Source organism: Entamoeba invadens, assembly GCF_000330505.1.
Source record: "Entamoeba invadens IP1 unplaced genomic scaffold scaff_1105074725849, whole genome shotgun sequence".
Lineage (NCBI taxonomy): Eukaryota > Evosea > Mastigamoebida > Endamoebidae > Entamoeba > Entamoeba invadens.
The window spans coordinates 242,112-257,333 of NW_004440189.1; the positions used below are offsets into that span (position 1 = coordinate 242,112).

The 15,222-nt window shown below is 29.9% G+C and overlaps 7 protein-coding genes across 7 annotated transcripts; 4 read left to right on the plus strand and 3 right to left on the minus strand.

Moving 5' to 3' along the window:
* Positions 1 to 2,546: 2,546 nt before the first annotated feature.
* Positions 2,547 to 6,344, minus strand: EIN_223460 (hypothetical protein; the record flags this gene model as incomplete). Its single annotated transcript, XM_004254866.1, has 1 exon — positions 2,547 to 6,344. One exon carries the CDS (start codon positions 6,342 to 6,344, stop codon positions 2,547 to 2,549), a length of 3,798 nt encoding a protein of 1,265 aa, XP_004254914.1.
* Positions 6,345 to 7,099: 755 nt separating this feature from the next.
* On the plus strand, positions 7,100 to 7,669 carry EIN_223470 (hypothetical protein; the record flags this gene model as incomplete). The annotated part of the gene is made up of 1 exon (XM_004254867.1): positions 7,100 to 7,669. The coding sequence occupies one exon, from the start codon at positions 7,100 to 7,102 to the stop codon at positions 7,667 to 7,669; it is 570 nt and encodes a 189-aa protein (XP_004254915.1).
* A 286-nt stretch (positions 7,670 to 7,955) lies between these two features.
* Positions 7,956 to 9,824, plus strand: EIN_223480 (hypothetical protein; the record flags this gene model as incomplete). The annotated part of the gene is made up of 1 exon (XM_004254868.1): positions 7,956 to 9,824. One exon carries the CDS (start codon positions 7,956 to 7,958, stop codon positions 9,822 to 9,824), a length of 1,869 nt encoding a protein of 622 aa, XP_004254916.1.
* A 169-nt stretch (positions 9,825 to 9,993) lies between these two features.
* EIN_223490 (serine/threonine protein kinase, putative) lies at positions 9,994 to 11,558 on the minus strand (the record flags this gene model as incomplete). The annotated part of the gene is made up of 3 exons (XM_004254869.1): positions 9,994 to 10,654; positions 10,709 to 10,985; positions 11,066 to 11,558. 3 exons carry the CDS (start codon positions 11,556 to 11,558, stop codon positions 9,994 to 9,996), a joined length of 1,431 nt encoding a protein of 476 aa, XP_004254917.1.
* A 546-nt stretch (positions 11,559 to 12,104) lies between these two features.
* EIN_223500 (hypothetical protein) lies at positions 12,105 to 12,656 on the plus strand (the record flags this gene model as incomplete). Its single annotated transcript, XM_004254870.1, has 1 exon — positions 12,105 to 12,656. The coding sequence occupies one exon, from the start codon at positions 12,105 to 12,107 to the stop codon at positions 12,654 to 12,656; it is 552 nt and encodes a 183-aa protein (XP_004254918.1).
* A 387-nt stretch (positions 12,657 to 13,043) lies between these two features.
* Positions 13,044 to 13,985, minus strand: EIN_223510 (protein YIPF2, putative; the record flags this gene model as incomplete). The annotated part of the gene is made up of 1 exon (XM_004254871.1): positions 13,044 to 13,985. The coding sequence occupies one exon, from the start codon at positions 13,983 to 13,985 to the stop codon at positions 13,044 to 13,046; it is 942 nt and encodes a 313-aa protein (XP_004254919.1).
* Positions 13,986 to 14,397: 412 nt separating this feature from the next.
* On the plus strand, positions 14,398 to 15,222 carry EIN_223520 (hypothetical protein; the record flags this gene model as incomplete). Its single annotated transcript, XM_004254872.1, has 2 exons — positions 14,398 to 14,458; positions 14,549 to 15,222. The coding sequence occupies 2 exons, from the start codon at positions 14,398 to 14,400 to the stop codon at positions 15,220 to 15,222; spliced, it is 735 nt and encodes a 244-aa protein (XP_004254920.1).

A 15,222-nucleotide genomic window follows, 5' to 3' on the forward strand; every position in this document is an offset into this window, starting at 1 on the left:
TGATATTTGGAATATTAGATTTTAAATTATCTATCAATTGTTTATATTCTTCATAACCTCCAGCAAAAGATGATGAAATACCTTTCATTATTTGTTTAAATATTTCTGTATTATCTTCACTATTAATAATTCCAGGTAATAATGAAGACATTAATTGATCAGTAATTTTTTTATACCAATTATCACTTTTTATGAAATTTAATTTTACTTTAAATACTGGTGATAATATATTTTCTCCAAAAAGTATTGAATTAATTACATTTCCAATTACTTGACTACCTAATGAAATATATTCAGGATTTAAAATTTTAGATAAATATTCTCTAATTTTATAATCTACAGTATTAAGTGATTTTGAAAATCCACTACCTTGGCCAACTCTTGCATATCCATCAATATTTTCATTTACTGGTAATAATCCTAGATAATTTAAATAAGGAACTTCTTTTCTTTGATATTTATTATATTGATCATAATATTTCTTTTGGTATGGTCTTTGTGAATTACCTGGTTTTGAAACATAAAATTCATTAAAAGCTTTAATATGATTTGTACTGTCTACTCCAATATAATCATCTATTTGATCTCCATCCAAATCATACTTATAAGGAATTAAATTATTATTGGAACAATAAACACGAAAAGCTTTTGGATCTAAATGTTCTTTATTGTATTTTAATTGATATTTATCAGTAGCAAGATCTGTTCCACCTAAATTTAGATATTTAGAACTTACTCCAGCTGGTTCCATAGTTGAAAAATCGATAACATCTTGATTATCATATCCCTTTTTAATTCCAAAACCATCAATTTTTGGTGCTAATTTTGTTACGCCATATCCTTTGTCATAAAATTCTTTACTCATTTATTATGAAAAAAATTAAAAATTTGAAGTCAAATAATTTATAAATCATGTATTCTAGAAGTCTTTTCTAATAAATATCTAGATACAATTTTAGTTTCGTAATTATCATTATCTTCATTATAAATTTCATAATTATTTCCATATGGAAAGGAAATTTTCCAATTTTTAGAATCAATATAATTATTATTTTTTCTTAAATTTCCATCTTCAACATCAAATAAAATAACATCTTCTTCATTGATAAAATTATATTTTGAATTTTTTAATTTATTTCTTATTTTTTGATTATAATGTTGACAATATGATATAATTATTCTCTCTAACATTTTATCATTTTGTACCATTTTAGGTGTTATGTAACTAGGATCAATATAATAAAAATTATATATTTTACCACATTCTTGAAATATTTTTACTAAACCATCATGACAACTATCATTATAATATTGCATTAATTTATATACTTCTTCTGTTGTTGGAACTGGTGTTATACGTTTTGGATCTCCTTCATTAAATAATTTACGTATTTTAGTCATGTATTGAAGTAATTCTTTTCGTTTCATGTTTTGAAATGATATAGAATTAATAATATTTTTATATTCATCATCATTTAAAATATAATATTTGACATATAAATCTCTAATAGTTCTACATAATCTATCAATAGGAGCTGTAGAAGTATGAATTTTTGTTGCTGTAACAAATAATTTAATGTTCTTAGAATTAATATAATCAGCAAAATCATTTGATGATATACCTCGTTCTCCATCAAATATTAAATTTGTCATTTTTAATCCTTGTTTAAATAATTCTTCAAAACCATTTATAATTGATGATGCAGTTTTATCTTTAATAGAAATAACATACCCATATCTTGTATTCACATTTATACCTATTAGGTATGATTGTAATGGATTATTTTTATGAACTCTGTGATCAAAATTTATTTTTACAGATGGTTTATCATATTTTTGTTGAGTTACTCTCTTATCTTTATCAGAGAAATACAATATATCAAACATATAAGTATTTGGTATTGCAACAAATTTATAAGCAAAATTTTTATTATAAAATGAATATTTAGGTGGAGATGGTTTAAAATTATTAGCATAAATTATATCTTTGTTATTGAAATAAGTATATATATTTTTAGCTAATGATGGAACATGTTGATTCATGTCTACATTAAATAATTGTTTTATTGTTCTATCTTTCTTAAAATAATTAGTTGGTGGATAAGTAGCTATGGTAGTGGTTGTACCATGTGGTTGAATTGACGAGAAACTCACGCCGAAGGCTGACGGTTGAGGTCTTAATTCAGCATTTAATTGAATTTCTGGTGTTTGTTTAATTTCTTTAACTTCTGGTTTAGGTGTATTTGCATCTTTTTTAAATTCATGTGAACCAGTAGCTTCTAGCATTTTAGATATACTTGCATTTATACTTCGTTTATTATTAATGTATATATCATATATATCATCTAATAATTTTTGTGTTCTATTATTACTAATATTAAAATAATTATAAATACCAGAATAAAAATTTTTTAAATTGTGTTTTGAGTTAGTATTAGGATTAATCCCATATAATTTATCTCTATTATTATATGCATATTCTATTTTATTTTTATAAGTATTATAAAATTTAGATAATTCTTGTTCCTTTGACATTTATATTTTTTTTAAAATGAACCCAAATCAGTATTAAATTTAATATTTCTACAGAATTGAGATCTTGATTTAATTTTAAAATCTTTAGTAAATTCAAATGATGGTCTAAGTTGTAAAAGATTAAAATTAAACGATTCTCCATCATATAGTTTCTTATATAATTCTAACGGATCTTCATATTGACAATTTAATAAATTATTAGGTATACCTTTTAATCTAAGATGATATTCTATTTCATTATTTTCATTAGTTAATTTATCACAATAAGCTTTCTTACCTAAGAAGTAAGATTCAATACTAGTAACATCACCAGATAATTCATCAAAATCTGGATGGAATTGACCCATATCAGAACCTCTAAGTACTCTATTATATTTCTTATAATATTCATCTTCTAATTCGTTAATTCTTGATTTTAAAATATGCATAGAATCAGTATCTTGATAATAAATTGGAATATTGAGATCTTCTGCTAAACACATAACTTCATTCATAATTCGTTTTGACATAGTAAGAGTTTGAACACCAATAAGATTTGGTACAAAGAAATCATCAAAACTTTTATTACATTCAAAACATCTAATATTTTCAGCAACATCATAAAATGATTTAACTAATAACGAATTCTTTCTTAAATATCTATCAGCATCATACTGAATATCTCCTTTCTTATTTTTAACAGATATTTGTTTATATACAAGATCAGATTTAATGGGTTTTTGAATAGTTTTACCATATGATGAATTCATAATTAATTTAAATACTTCTTGAACTGGATTACCTTGTTTCTTAAAATCTCTTCTTAAATTATATAATTTAGCCATCTCATTTGATAATAAATCAGACTTATTACCAGTCCAATAATAACCTCTAATTATTTTATATTCAATCTGTTGGAATTTAATAAGATCTTCTAATAATATATTATCAACTCTCATAACACAAGGTTCATTAGTATTATGATTACCAGTTTTATCTTTTTTAACAATTAATGGGAAATGTAATTTCTTATTTACTTTAGTAATATCAATATCAACAATAAAAGCAGAAATAAATTTACTTTCAGTAGGTTCTAATTGTTGTTCATCCATAAGGTGATTAAGTAAATAATCATTAATTAACATATTTTCAGGAATAACAATTGGAGAACCGGTTGCTAATTTTAATCTATTAATAGCTGAAGGATATAATGAACAAGCATCATAATCATATAATTCATCATTTACATACCACTTTTTATTATCTCTAGTCATACATCTACCTCCATAAATAGCTCCTTGAATAAATTCTCTAACTTTTCCTCCATATTCTTTTAAATTATTTATTTTTGAATATACGTTATGCTTAAAGTAAGTATTAGCTAAAGAAGCTGCTGAAATTACTTTATCGACATCAATATTTAAATATTCTAAACACATATCTCTAAATTTGGAATGACCTTGTTTTAAGATTCTAACATCTTGATTACAATAGAATACACAATAAGCTTTCATATTGAAATGATATTCATCCGTTCTACAATTATCAATAGAATCAATATTCTCAACAAATAATTTAAATTGATCTTCATTCCATTGTTGTATTTCGTATAAATCAGCTTCTAATATATTTCCAATATTAGTTTCAACACGTTCTTGATTGTACGACGTTTCACGTCTGAGGCCCCCTGGTCCGTAATAATTATAAGGATAGATCTCTTTTTGAATATTAGATAAGCCAAACATCTTTGGAAAAGAGGCTAAACTAGTTGAAATTAAAGCATAAGAATCTTTAAAAGTTAATTGTTTACCTTGAAATTTAAGAGTCATTTGCATGATTTTACCTGATTTTTTAATACATCTATTAACACCATATTTAGCAAGGAATGAACCATCATATTTAAGATTATGAAAATAACAAACAGCATTATGAGGTAAATCACATAAGAAATCATAAGCACAATCTTTTCCATATTTATTATAAATCTTATCTTCGCCTCTTTTAGAATAACAAACACAATATGGATTATGATATCCTTGTGTTGAAGCTTCAAAATCAGCATACCAATAAGAATGATCTACTTCTTTTCGTTTATTTTCTTTGATTTCAATTTTTCTTGTTTCAAAAGGAAGATATTCAAGTGTATTTAATGATTGTAATACATATTCAGATAAATCCGATTTTAAATGAAAAACATCAGAAAGAGAATAAGGTTCAAATCCATTATGATCTCTAATATAAAGAATTAGATCAGATAGCTTAATAGTAGTTTTAGCACATGAATTAGTTAAATATGAATTTCTTACCTTTCTTTGTTTATCAAACATATTATCAATACTTAAATTATTTTCTAAAGCATATTTATTCATTTCTTCTCTGTTTTTAAGATAGAATGGAGTAATAGGAATATCAATATTCAAAATATAATGATCGCCTTTCATTAAAGAATCTCTATATAAAAACATTTCTAAATTATATTTAGCATCTTTAAGTTCACAACCATAATAATCTATTTTTCTATTCTTATGTTTGTTTGATTTATCAGTATTCTCTCTATCAATTCTAATTCTAATATGAACCGATTTACATAATTCATCTAACATTTTAGCTTTCTGATAACGACCTCTACAATGAATTAATACTAATTCTAAAGTTTCATCATCGACATTAGCTTGTTTTAAAGCATAAGTGAAACAATTTAAATCAAATTCTGATCTAACCTTTCCATTTTCATCAATCAATGAACTGAATATTTGTGCTTTAGCAAGATATTGACCAAATATTTCAAATTCTGGTTTATAACGATAAGGGAAAAAGCTTCCGCCAGTAGTTTTATATTCTTTCACATCATCTTCTTCATAATGATATGCAGATATTTGCAATTCTAATATGAATAATGGTTCAGGAATAGTTTGTTGAACATAAAAAGTAGAATCTATAGAATCATTTACTTCTTGTTTATTGATAAAACACATGGATTCTTCAGAAACAGAATTAAGAAATTCATCAATGGCGTCTTTAGTATTTAGCATATAAGATTTCCATCCATCTTGACTAAGAAAATATTTATAAATTATTTCAGTAGTAGAAGGAACTAATTTAATTAAATCGTTAAAATACTCTCTCACTAATTGAATTCTTTTTAATTTTTCTCTAAAACCACATCTAAAATCTGCTTTAATTATTTTATTAACTCTATCATAAGTTACTTTAGTGTTAATTTCCGTATGATCTTCAATTTCTTCAATCATATCTTTATATTCTTCCATATTGTTTTCATATTGTTCTTTTTCTTTCAATTCTTTAAAATAATTCTTCCTTTCATCGTTAATTCTTAATTCTTCTTCAAATTTTTTATACATATCTTCTCGCATTAAATCATCATTATCTTCAATATTATCAAAAGAAATATTATTTAAACTCCATTCTAAATTCTTTTTGTCAAGTTCTTTTTGAATTTTTTCTTCATCTAAATCTTTGATTAATGTTGCTTTTTTATTAATTAAACCAAAAGTTTGTTTATCGGTTTTGTTTAATTTATTGAAAACTTTTGATAAAAATGGTTGTTCTAATTTAATAGTACTTTTCTTGTTATCTTCCATTCTTTTTAATTGAGCTTCCAATTTTGCTTTGTAATGAAAATATAAATCTCTTGTTTCAATGTCCATAGCAATTAATTCTTTTCTACATTCTTTATTATTTATTTTAGTAGAAGCAGCCTTAATAGTTCCAGCTTTAATTGTGAAACAGTTTAAAATATCTTCTTCAGAATAAGTATTAGTAAAATTATAGAAATTTTTAATTCTGTATTGTTCTTTATCAGTGTTCATTTTAGGGAAATAAAAAAATGAAAAAATAATTGGAACTCTTAATCCCGAATTTTGTGAAAATTCAGATTACTCGTCCCCTCGTTATTTTAAATTATTAGAAAATATAGATAAAAATAATGTGTGCATAAAATCTACATAATTTATATACTACTCAAATTACAAATATAATTAATAGTAAACTAGAAAGATCGATACCTGAATTAAAGAAATGTCGTATATTTACCCCGAGTCAGTGGATTAAAGGTGAAACAAAGCATTGAAAAAGGCTTATGAAGACACACTTAAACATTCTGTTTGTGCACCCATACACCACTTTCCAAGTTATCCTTTGGCGTGAATCCCCAAGCGGGGGATCCACATTCGAATTCACTCAGTACTGACAAGGAAAATGATTTTAAATAACAAATATTACTTATAAAAATCATAACATATGGTTTAAAACGGATATTTGGGTTTTTTCAACAAAAAAATAAAAGGCTATCCACACAAAATATTCCAATCCACAGGGATTCACTATTTCCGTGTGGATACGCTCTACGTTGACACTCTTAAGAAGATTCACAAAAATGATTACTGTTGCTTAAAAGTTGTTTCAAATTATAATGTATGATATTATTATAATTAAAACATTGTAAAAATCAACAGGAATAAACGAGCAACATTATTGAATTGTGAAAAAAACAAAAATTATTAAAACTCCCCACAAAAACACTTTTTTCTTTTTCTTTTTTGTGGAAAGGATCAACAAACAAACAATGTTGAAACTGAATGAAGAAAAACTCCAGCAATTTGCATCCACAGTGAGTTCAATCCAAGACAAGACAACACGAAGTGCATTGAATACACTCCTTTCGATATTGGAAGACAACATTCCGACACTTTCACTCACACGTTCTGGATCCTTCTTACCAACACTGATACCATATATATTACACCCATTCTCCGAAAAGAAACTAATACCTCCAGAGTTAGACTTTTCTCCTGAAGAAAAAATGGTTGAAGCGTCAGTCAAAAGTTTAATGACGTGGAGTGAGAAACAACGGATGAGTGTCATATTTGACTCGGACATATCTGGATTGAAGGATGACTCATTTCTAGAGTCATTGTATAACCACTCAAGGCAGTACGTTGTTATAGAGTCCAGTGATGGGTGCGTTTTTGGTGGGTATATTCACCGTCGCGTCAGAGAGTTGAATGTTGATGTCGAAGACAAAAAGGCGTTTCTCTTTTCCTTTCAGCTTGACCACAATTACACAAATATCAAATACGAACTTCGTGATGAAGAAAGTGAACGAGGCGTATTGTGTGTATCGCTTCGACAATGAACTTTTCATCTCCTTTGGTAATGGTGTTGATTTACAACTTGGAAAGTCCGAGGATAAGTGTATATGCGAACCTTTCAGCTACAACAAAGATAAATCCGCAAAACACGTGCTCACATCAAATTACACTTTTAATCCCGTCAGAGTACTAGTTGTGAAGATGCTTGTTTAAATGTTTTAAATGATTATCAAAAACCAAGTTCTTTATTTTAAGTTAAACACATTCCAAACCCCGTCATTAGATGACGGGGTTTCAAGAATAAACTTTATTATAAAAACTCGAAAACATATGGAAGGTGTTGGGAGAGACTTCATCGACAATTCAATACGAACGCCATACGAGAAACTCAGAAACAACTTTGAAAAAAAGGTGAAAGAAATTACTTATCAAGATAAACAATTGAGTTGTGAGATGACATTTTCGTTTATTAAAGAACGACACCAATACTTTCTTGTTCCGGACTATTATTTCGTCGACGTGAAACAAACGGTGTCTACTGATGTATTGAGTTTATTCCTTTCTGCGTGTAAACAGGCATATCCAAAAGATACAGTAATTGCTCAAAGTAACACTAAAATTATTGGAATTGGTTTAAACAACAAGAAGTATGCTGCAGACACATCTCATTTGAATGCAAAATACAGTGACTGTTATGACTTCGCAAAAACACTGTTTGAGTTTCCAGAAGAATGTGTGTATTCAACAACACATAAGTACTTTATTAAAGCACCAATCAAGGAGGTCACTAAAATGACATACGCTAAAGGACTGAATTATTTTGAAAACATTTGTTTGGAGGCTTCTGTGGATAACATGCGAGACTATTTATTTACACAAAACGCAGTTTGGATTCTCAAAGTGGTTGGATCAACGAATCAAAATGCTACTTTTTATCACTCGAGACTTCTCGAAGTCCAAAGTATGCTACAAGAAGCCGAGAAACTTAAAATTGAGAGAATGTGTATCAAGTCGAGAACAAACACTAAAGTCAAACTTATTGATTTTCTATTGAAGGATTGTACCATCGAAAAGGTTGAATTCGGAAATGTTGCACCAAATTCATTATTTTCATTGTATTGTCAATACGTTTTATATCGTAAAAGTACTCTTCTCAAGCACAGAACGTTTTACAAGACTTTTATACAATTGGTTAAGCAATTTGTTAGTGTTAACACCACTATTTGGGAGTGCAATTGGCCCTCTAAAAACAGTCCTTTCATACATCAAATACTATGTCTTATCAACTTTCTTTTGTCTGTTAAAAACAACACCTTTGAGTCTTGTGTACTTCCAGAGATTGGTGTTGACACTGGATTTGATAAACTTGATTATGAATTGGTGATTTCAAAAGATGTGAATGTCTATCTTGTTACTCAAGAAGGGAAAACGACGTCTTTTGAATCATTTATGGAGTGGTACATGTATAGAATCATTGAATATAATACAACACACCCAACACCACTTCACCAACGCAATGTCCTTGAAATGAAGGTAATGGACACAATCTACCAAACAACAAAAAAGGATGAAAGACATCCAATTGAAAAGTGTTATTATAACCCCGACACGGAGTTAGAGAAGTGTATCCAAATATTAGAGAATGTTTCTGTGAGTCACTACTACCTCGACTATGTGTATACAATAACACAGACAACTCAGTTGTTACTAACATCACCAAACGATTTGTTCAACCCAACACAAGTCTGTCATACATTTTTTCACAAAAAGGTAGAAAAGTCTGTGAATGATATTTGTGAATTACAAAAGAAGTCTTTGTCACCAAACACTATGTCGTCTTTTTATAAAGACCCGAAATCTCCTTCATGTAAAATCATCACTGATATTCTCAATCGCTTCAAAAAATTTGAAACTCGCTTTTTTATCTTCCACGACTTGGAGCTACGTGTTCCCGGGTTTGACGAACGTGTTTGTTCGATTGTGGACATTCTCTTAAAACAAAAGGATACCGCTTGTTATCAGCAAAACATCGGCTTTTCTAAAGGAATAGATTTGGTTTTAGCTCTTGGAGATAACTTATTACGACCACCAAATGAATACGAGTGGACGATTAAAGACAAGTCAAGCGACAACAAATTAAAGGTGCGATACATAGTAACAGAAGATGATGTTACAATTTCAATGAGTTGGGTGGATTAATAGTAATTATTATTATTATTATTATTTTAAATTAGGCATTTAAAATGAATGAACTATTTAAAAACTATTTATATAGTTATTATTAAGTATTAATAACAACTATATTAAATTATAAAAATATGTTATAGTTTAATAACGACGCTAGACAAAATACAACAGTTCGTGAGTGTCAATTAGCAATATGAGTTGAAAAGATTTGTGAGAGCGTGACGCCTGAAGCATGTCTTTTCTTTGAAGGAGAGTTCACTACGTTCAAGAACCCTTTATAAGTGTATCCGACGAAAGCAAGATCCTTAGGCTTTTCTTTCCCGGAATGCTCGACCTCTTCCGCTTCTTCCTCGTGCATTTCAAACTCATCGAAATTACTTGTGTCGAATGGACTTTTCAATTTGGGCATATAAGGTGGGGCCTGTTCGAAGATGTTGTCCCAATCAAATCCTTTGAAAAATGGATGTTTCTTGATCAATTCCAAGTTACTCAGACGGTCTTCCTTTGGACAAACGAGCTTCTTAATTAAGTCTTGAGCATCTGGTGATATTTCAACGTCATCTGGGAATTGCAAAGTCTCTGTACAATTAATGATTTTAAGACACGTCTGGACGGAGTCGTCTGACACAAAGGGTGGATACCCTGCAAGCATTTCGAATAAAATACAGCCGACACTCCAATAGTCGCATTCTGTATAATACCCCTTTTGTAAAAAGACTTCAGGTGCGGTATAGTCTGGTGTACCAACAACAGAATACGCCAAGTTCCTTTTTTTGTTTTTGTAGTCATGTGCCAAGTCTTTGTCGAAGCGTTGAGTCTTTAAATCTGCCAAATTGAGTTTACTAGATATGAGTGTTGTTTCACTAAGATATCAAAGAAAGTCATAAGAAACAAACGAAGCACGCTCAACCATATCAAAGTAAGTACTTTCATGGTCTTTATGGAACCCAGTACACAATCCAAAATCAGTGAGTTTAATATGACCAGCGTTATCAAAGAGAATGTTATCCGGTTTAATATCTCTGTGGATATAATTCAATTTGTGAATCGAGTCGATAGCCATAAGTAACTCCGCAGTATAGAACCGTGCCATGTCATGCGAAAATATGTTTTCTCTAATAAGAAGGGTCATCATGTCTCCACCACCAAGATATTCCATAAGAAGGTATAAAGCTAGATGTTACTATATATACTATTAATATTAATACTATTAATATTTAATATTAAAATATCTATTAACTAACACTACAAACTTTCATCGTCTTGGAATGAATAGAACAACTTAACTACCCAATCATTGGTAAAGTGTGTTTGAGCCAAAATATCTCGTTCTGCTTTCACATGACCCGTTTGCCCTCTTTCAATCATATCTTTTTTTCGCATGAGTTTCATGGCAAAGACCATGTTGGTGTTTTTCTTCACGACTAAACGAACCTCACCAAACCCACCCCGCCCAATCACTTTGATTGTTTCAAAATCCGACTTTTTCAATTTTGCGCGTTTACATCTGTTGTACTCAGACTCTTTCTCTGCAAGTTCTTGCCGAAGAGAGATCTTTTCTTTTTCCGATAACGTACTTTTTAAAAGATAATTGTCGAGAGTGGCCAAGCGTTGTTCACGTTCTTTGCGTTCTTGTTCACGTAATGTGGCTTGAGCCTCTATTGTCATTTTGGTCCGAAGAGCAGCAGTCACTGATTTGGATGACAACTCCACTTGTACCTGTGCTGACATCTGGCGATCGTCCATCGTTTGACTTCTTTTCCAGTTTCCCCACAATATTCGCTCTTTTTTGAAGTTCCAAATACATATAACATTTTCATTTTTGTTTTTCGAGCTTCAAGCGTGGTACTTTGAAGTTCATCGAACTGGTATTTTTGTATAGTATTTTTTATTAGAAGTCTAGTAAAACAATACCTTAGACCAATTAAACGAAAAGTTGTCTTGTGAGGAAGGACTTTATTTATAGGAAAAGAATGTAAAAAACAGCTGAAAATGCCAACAATTTTTTTATCTTGTTTTAATTATAGACCATTTTTTATGTTTTTTTTAACTAGACATTTTAATTTTAATTACTAATCATTTGCTATAACAATTGTAATAAATAAGTACTAGTTCTTTTTTAATACCAAAAATAGAAAATTGATTTTTGTGGCAAAAGTCTCCGGAAGGTCAAAACAAGTAAACGGGCTTGGTATAAGTGAATAGTAAACAATAGGTTTCATGAATGATTTGAAATAGTAAAATTAAAATCAAAAGGGACGACAAAACAAACTGAGAAAAAATAGTCATAGGATGGCAATGAATTATAATTACTCATCGGAATACTATACGCAATATGACTACTATGACTTTGAAAATACACGAGAAGATTCTTCCGACGACGACGCAAGTAATTACATCAACAACTCATACTTTTCTATACAACCAACTTCTAACGATTCAAAAAACGACGACCAAGTCGCAGCAGCTGAGGTCTTCACTAAAAAGGTCCGAGAGTTTACAACTTGGTTGAAGAAGTTTGAACGGCGTTCCGAGTCACACAAGTTATATCTTTGTGGTAAAAATGCAATAAATCGTGCCAAGGAATGGCTTGATGACTTCGGGAAAAGTTCCGTGACGCTTACACTCTCTTCGATAGATGTGATAAAACAAGAACAATTTTATCCCATGTCTGATTTTATTATTATCGAGGTCCCTTCAATTAATGTTTTAATCGACAAAATCCCCGACTTCTATAATATCAAACAAATGAACATCATTGTGTGTTGCTCAGACATCAAAAATTGCCCAAAGAACAAAGGCTCGTCATTCAACCTTGTATTTAAACGAATTACTTTAAAGTAGTTGCTTTGTTTTATTGGTTATAATTGGTGTCGATTTCCCATCTTTTTTTTATTTGAAACCAGAAACGTACAAATTGGTGTTTTGGGTGTTGTTTTCTTCCCAAATTTGTATTTGGATTTTCTTTTTTTCTTGATTTTGTTTTGTTTGTATTTTTAATAAATAAAATTATAAAAAACTATATATTAGAGGTTTTTATTAATCAAGTAAATTAATAGTATTTTAATATTATTACATTTTATTATATTGAAATTATAAAATTATTACTAAACAACTAATAACTGAATAACAACCACTTTCCATTTCTTTTATTTATTTCTTTAACAATAAAAACTAATATATTTATAGTTTATTATAATAGTTTTGATTGTTTTTTGTATTAAAATTACTTTAAAAAACATTTGAATAACATTTTATGGAAATAAAAGTTAAAATCAATTTCTTTAGAAAATTGATACTAATTTGGCCAGACTGAGTACTGCAAGTGAGTGATGATTCCATGCCACAAACAATCAGGTAATAATAAAAACAAACAATAAGGATAGCAGCAACAACAAGATTGATGACGAGTAAAACTGCGAGTGTGATAATGACATACAATTTCTTAGTATTTTCCCACAAGAGTTGGAACAAGTTTTTGAAGACTGTAAGTGACATCAGTGCACACCCGACACACACCAGTGGTATTTGGACATACCAAAATGGAATAGCGCATAATGGAATGACCACGACATAGACGATGTAGGCATACCCAAACAAACAATAATACGAGACAAGAGAATTCTTGACTTTATACGCAAATCGACAGACAGCCCACAGTATGATTGGAATGAATATGATGTAGACCAATATAGTTCCTGTGATGATCGTTAACTTCTGGTAGTCGACTTTGTTTCGAATCATTGACCCAAGTGAGCCACTGAAAAATGTGACGAAAATGACAGTCATTGGGATCCAAATAGTCCCATACAAGTCTGGGTTAGTTTCAGTCTGTTTGAAGAAGTTGCCAAAAAATGGAATAAGCCCCCAAAACATTCGCTTGAGCACATCGGAAGTCTCGACATTGAACCAACGAGAATAGAACTCCGGTTTATAAAATTGGTACCAATGATATTCTTGTTGTTCTTCGCCTTCAGCGGGAACTTTAGTGTCGTCGGGTTGCTTCTCTTCGTCGTTAGTCGATGGTGGTGGTAAGATGTTTTGATTTTGTTGTGCCGAGAAATCGACGGAAGCGGGTTGCGCAAAGCCTGCGTTGTCTCCAACGACAAATCCACTTTCATTTGAATCGTCTACATTTAAAAATGGGTTTTGAAGATTTTGTGCGTTCGACATTATTGTAGTGCTTTGATTTTATAGTTCAAAGAAGAAATGCAATCAATCGCACTTCTATTTGTCTTCTTTTTACTATTTCTTAACTATACGTCTTTCCTCTGACGTGGCGGTTGAAGCATTTAAGTCGCCGTTTTACCTCATTTCTTTTTTTTTAACATTTGAGTCTTGTGTTTTTTTTTGTTCTTTTCAATAGTATTTACTTAATTTATTGTATTATATTGTTTAATAAAAAAATTATGGTATGAACAAAACTAAAAATAGTTACGCAATTAATGTTTATTACGAAAAATGCCACAATCATTTGTTGACAAATAATTAAAAAGAAATCGTTTTTGGGGAATGTAAGTTAATTCAATTTTTATATTTTGGTATTATAAAGTATAATACAACAATACATAATTAAATAAAATATATGGTTTATAAAATATTAAATAAACTAAACATTGATAATAAAAAAACGAACTTTAACAAAAGTGATTAATAGAACAATAGATAAATGAATTAGACAAAACTTAATAAAAAAATCAAATTGATTTTATGATTTATCTTCAAAACCATTGGAGTCAGAACGATGGAACGCCGCAGGTGTAAAAACTGTGGTTCCAACGACCATTGGACTTATCAATGCAAAGAACCTGTTTCTCTTCCAAGTCGTCCCAGTGCAATGGATCGTCTACGTGGGGAAGTTCCTGTCAAATACACACCAACAGTCCTTTCAGATAAAGACCTCTACCCCCATTTATGGGAGGAAGCCCGAAGACAAGCTGAAGCGGAAGTTTCGACCATAGTAGCGTTACAAAAAAAGAAACAAGAAGAATTAGAGAATGAACGACAAGCTGAGATACTGAAGAACAAGTGGTTAGAAGGGGAGCGGAAGTTACAAGAAGAAGTTGAAAAAGAAAAATCGGAACAGCGTCGATTGAGTTCATCGCGGAAAGGGTTGAGTGAAGATTCGGAACACTCCGAACGCGATGACAAAGTCGAAAAGGTCGAGAAATGTATGAATGAAAAGAGTCGGAGTCGAAGTAAGAGTCGAAAGAGTATTCGACAAAAGAAAGAATATTCAAGAAGTTCATCATATTCAGAACGGTCGGGACACGCTTCGCGAAGTCGTTCAAGATCACAAAGTCGTGAAAGAAGACGCCGGAAATACTCGTGTTCTTCATCGGAGTATTCTTCAACGTCACCTTCACCTTCAAGAAGGTCTTCACAACATCACTATCATGACAATTCATAG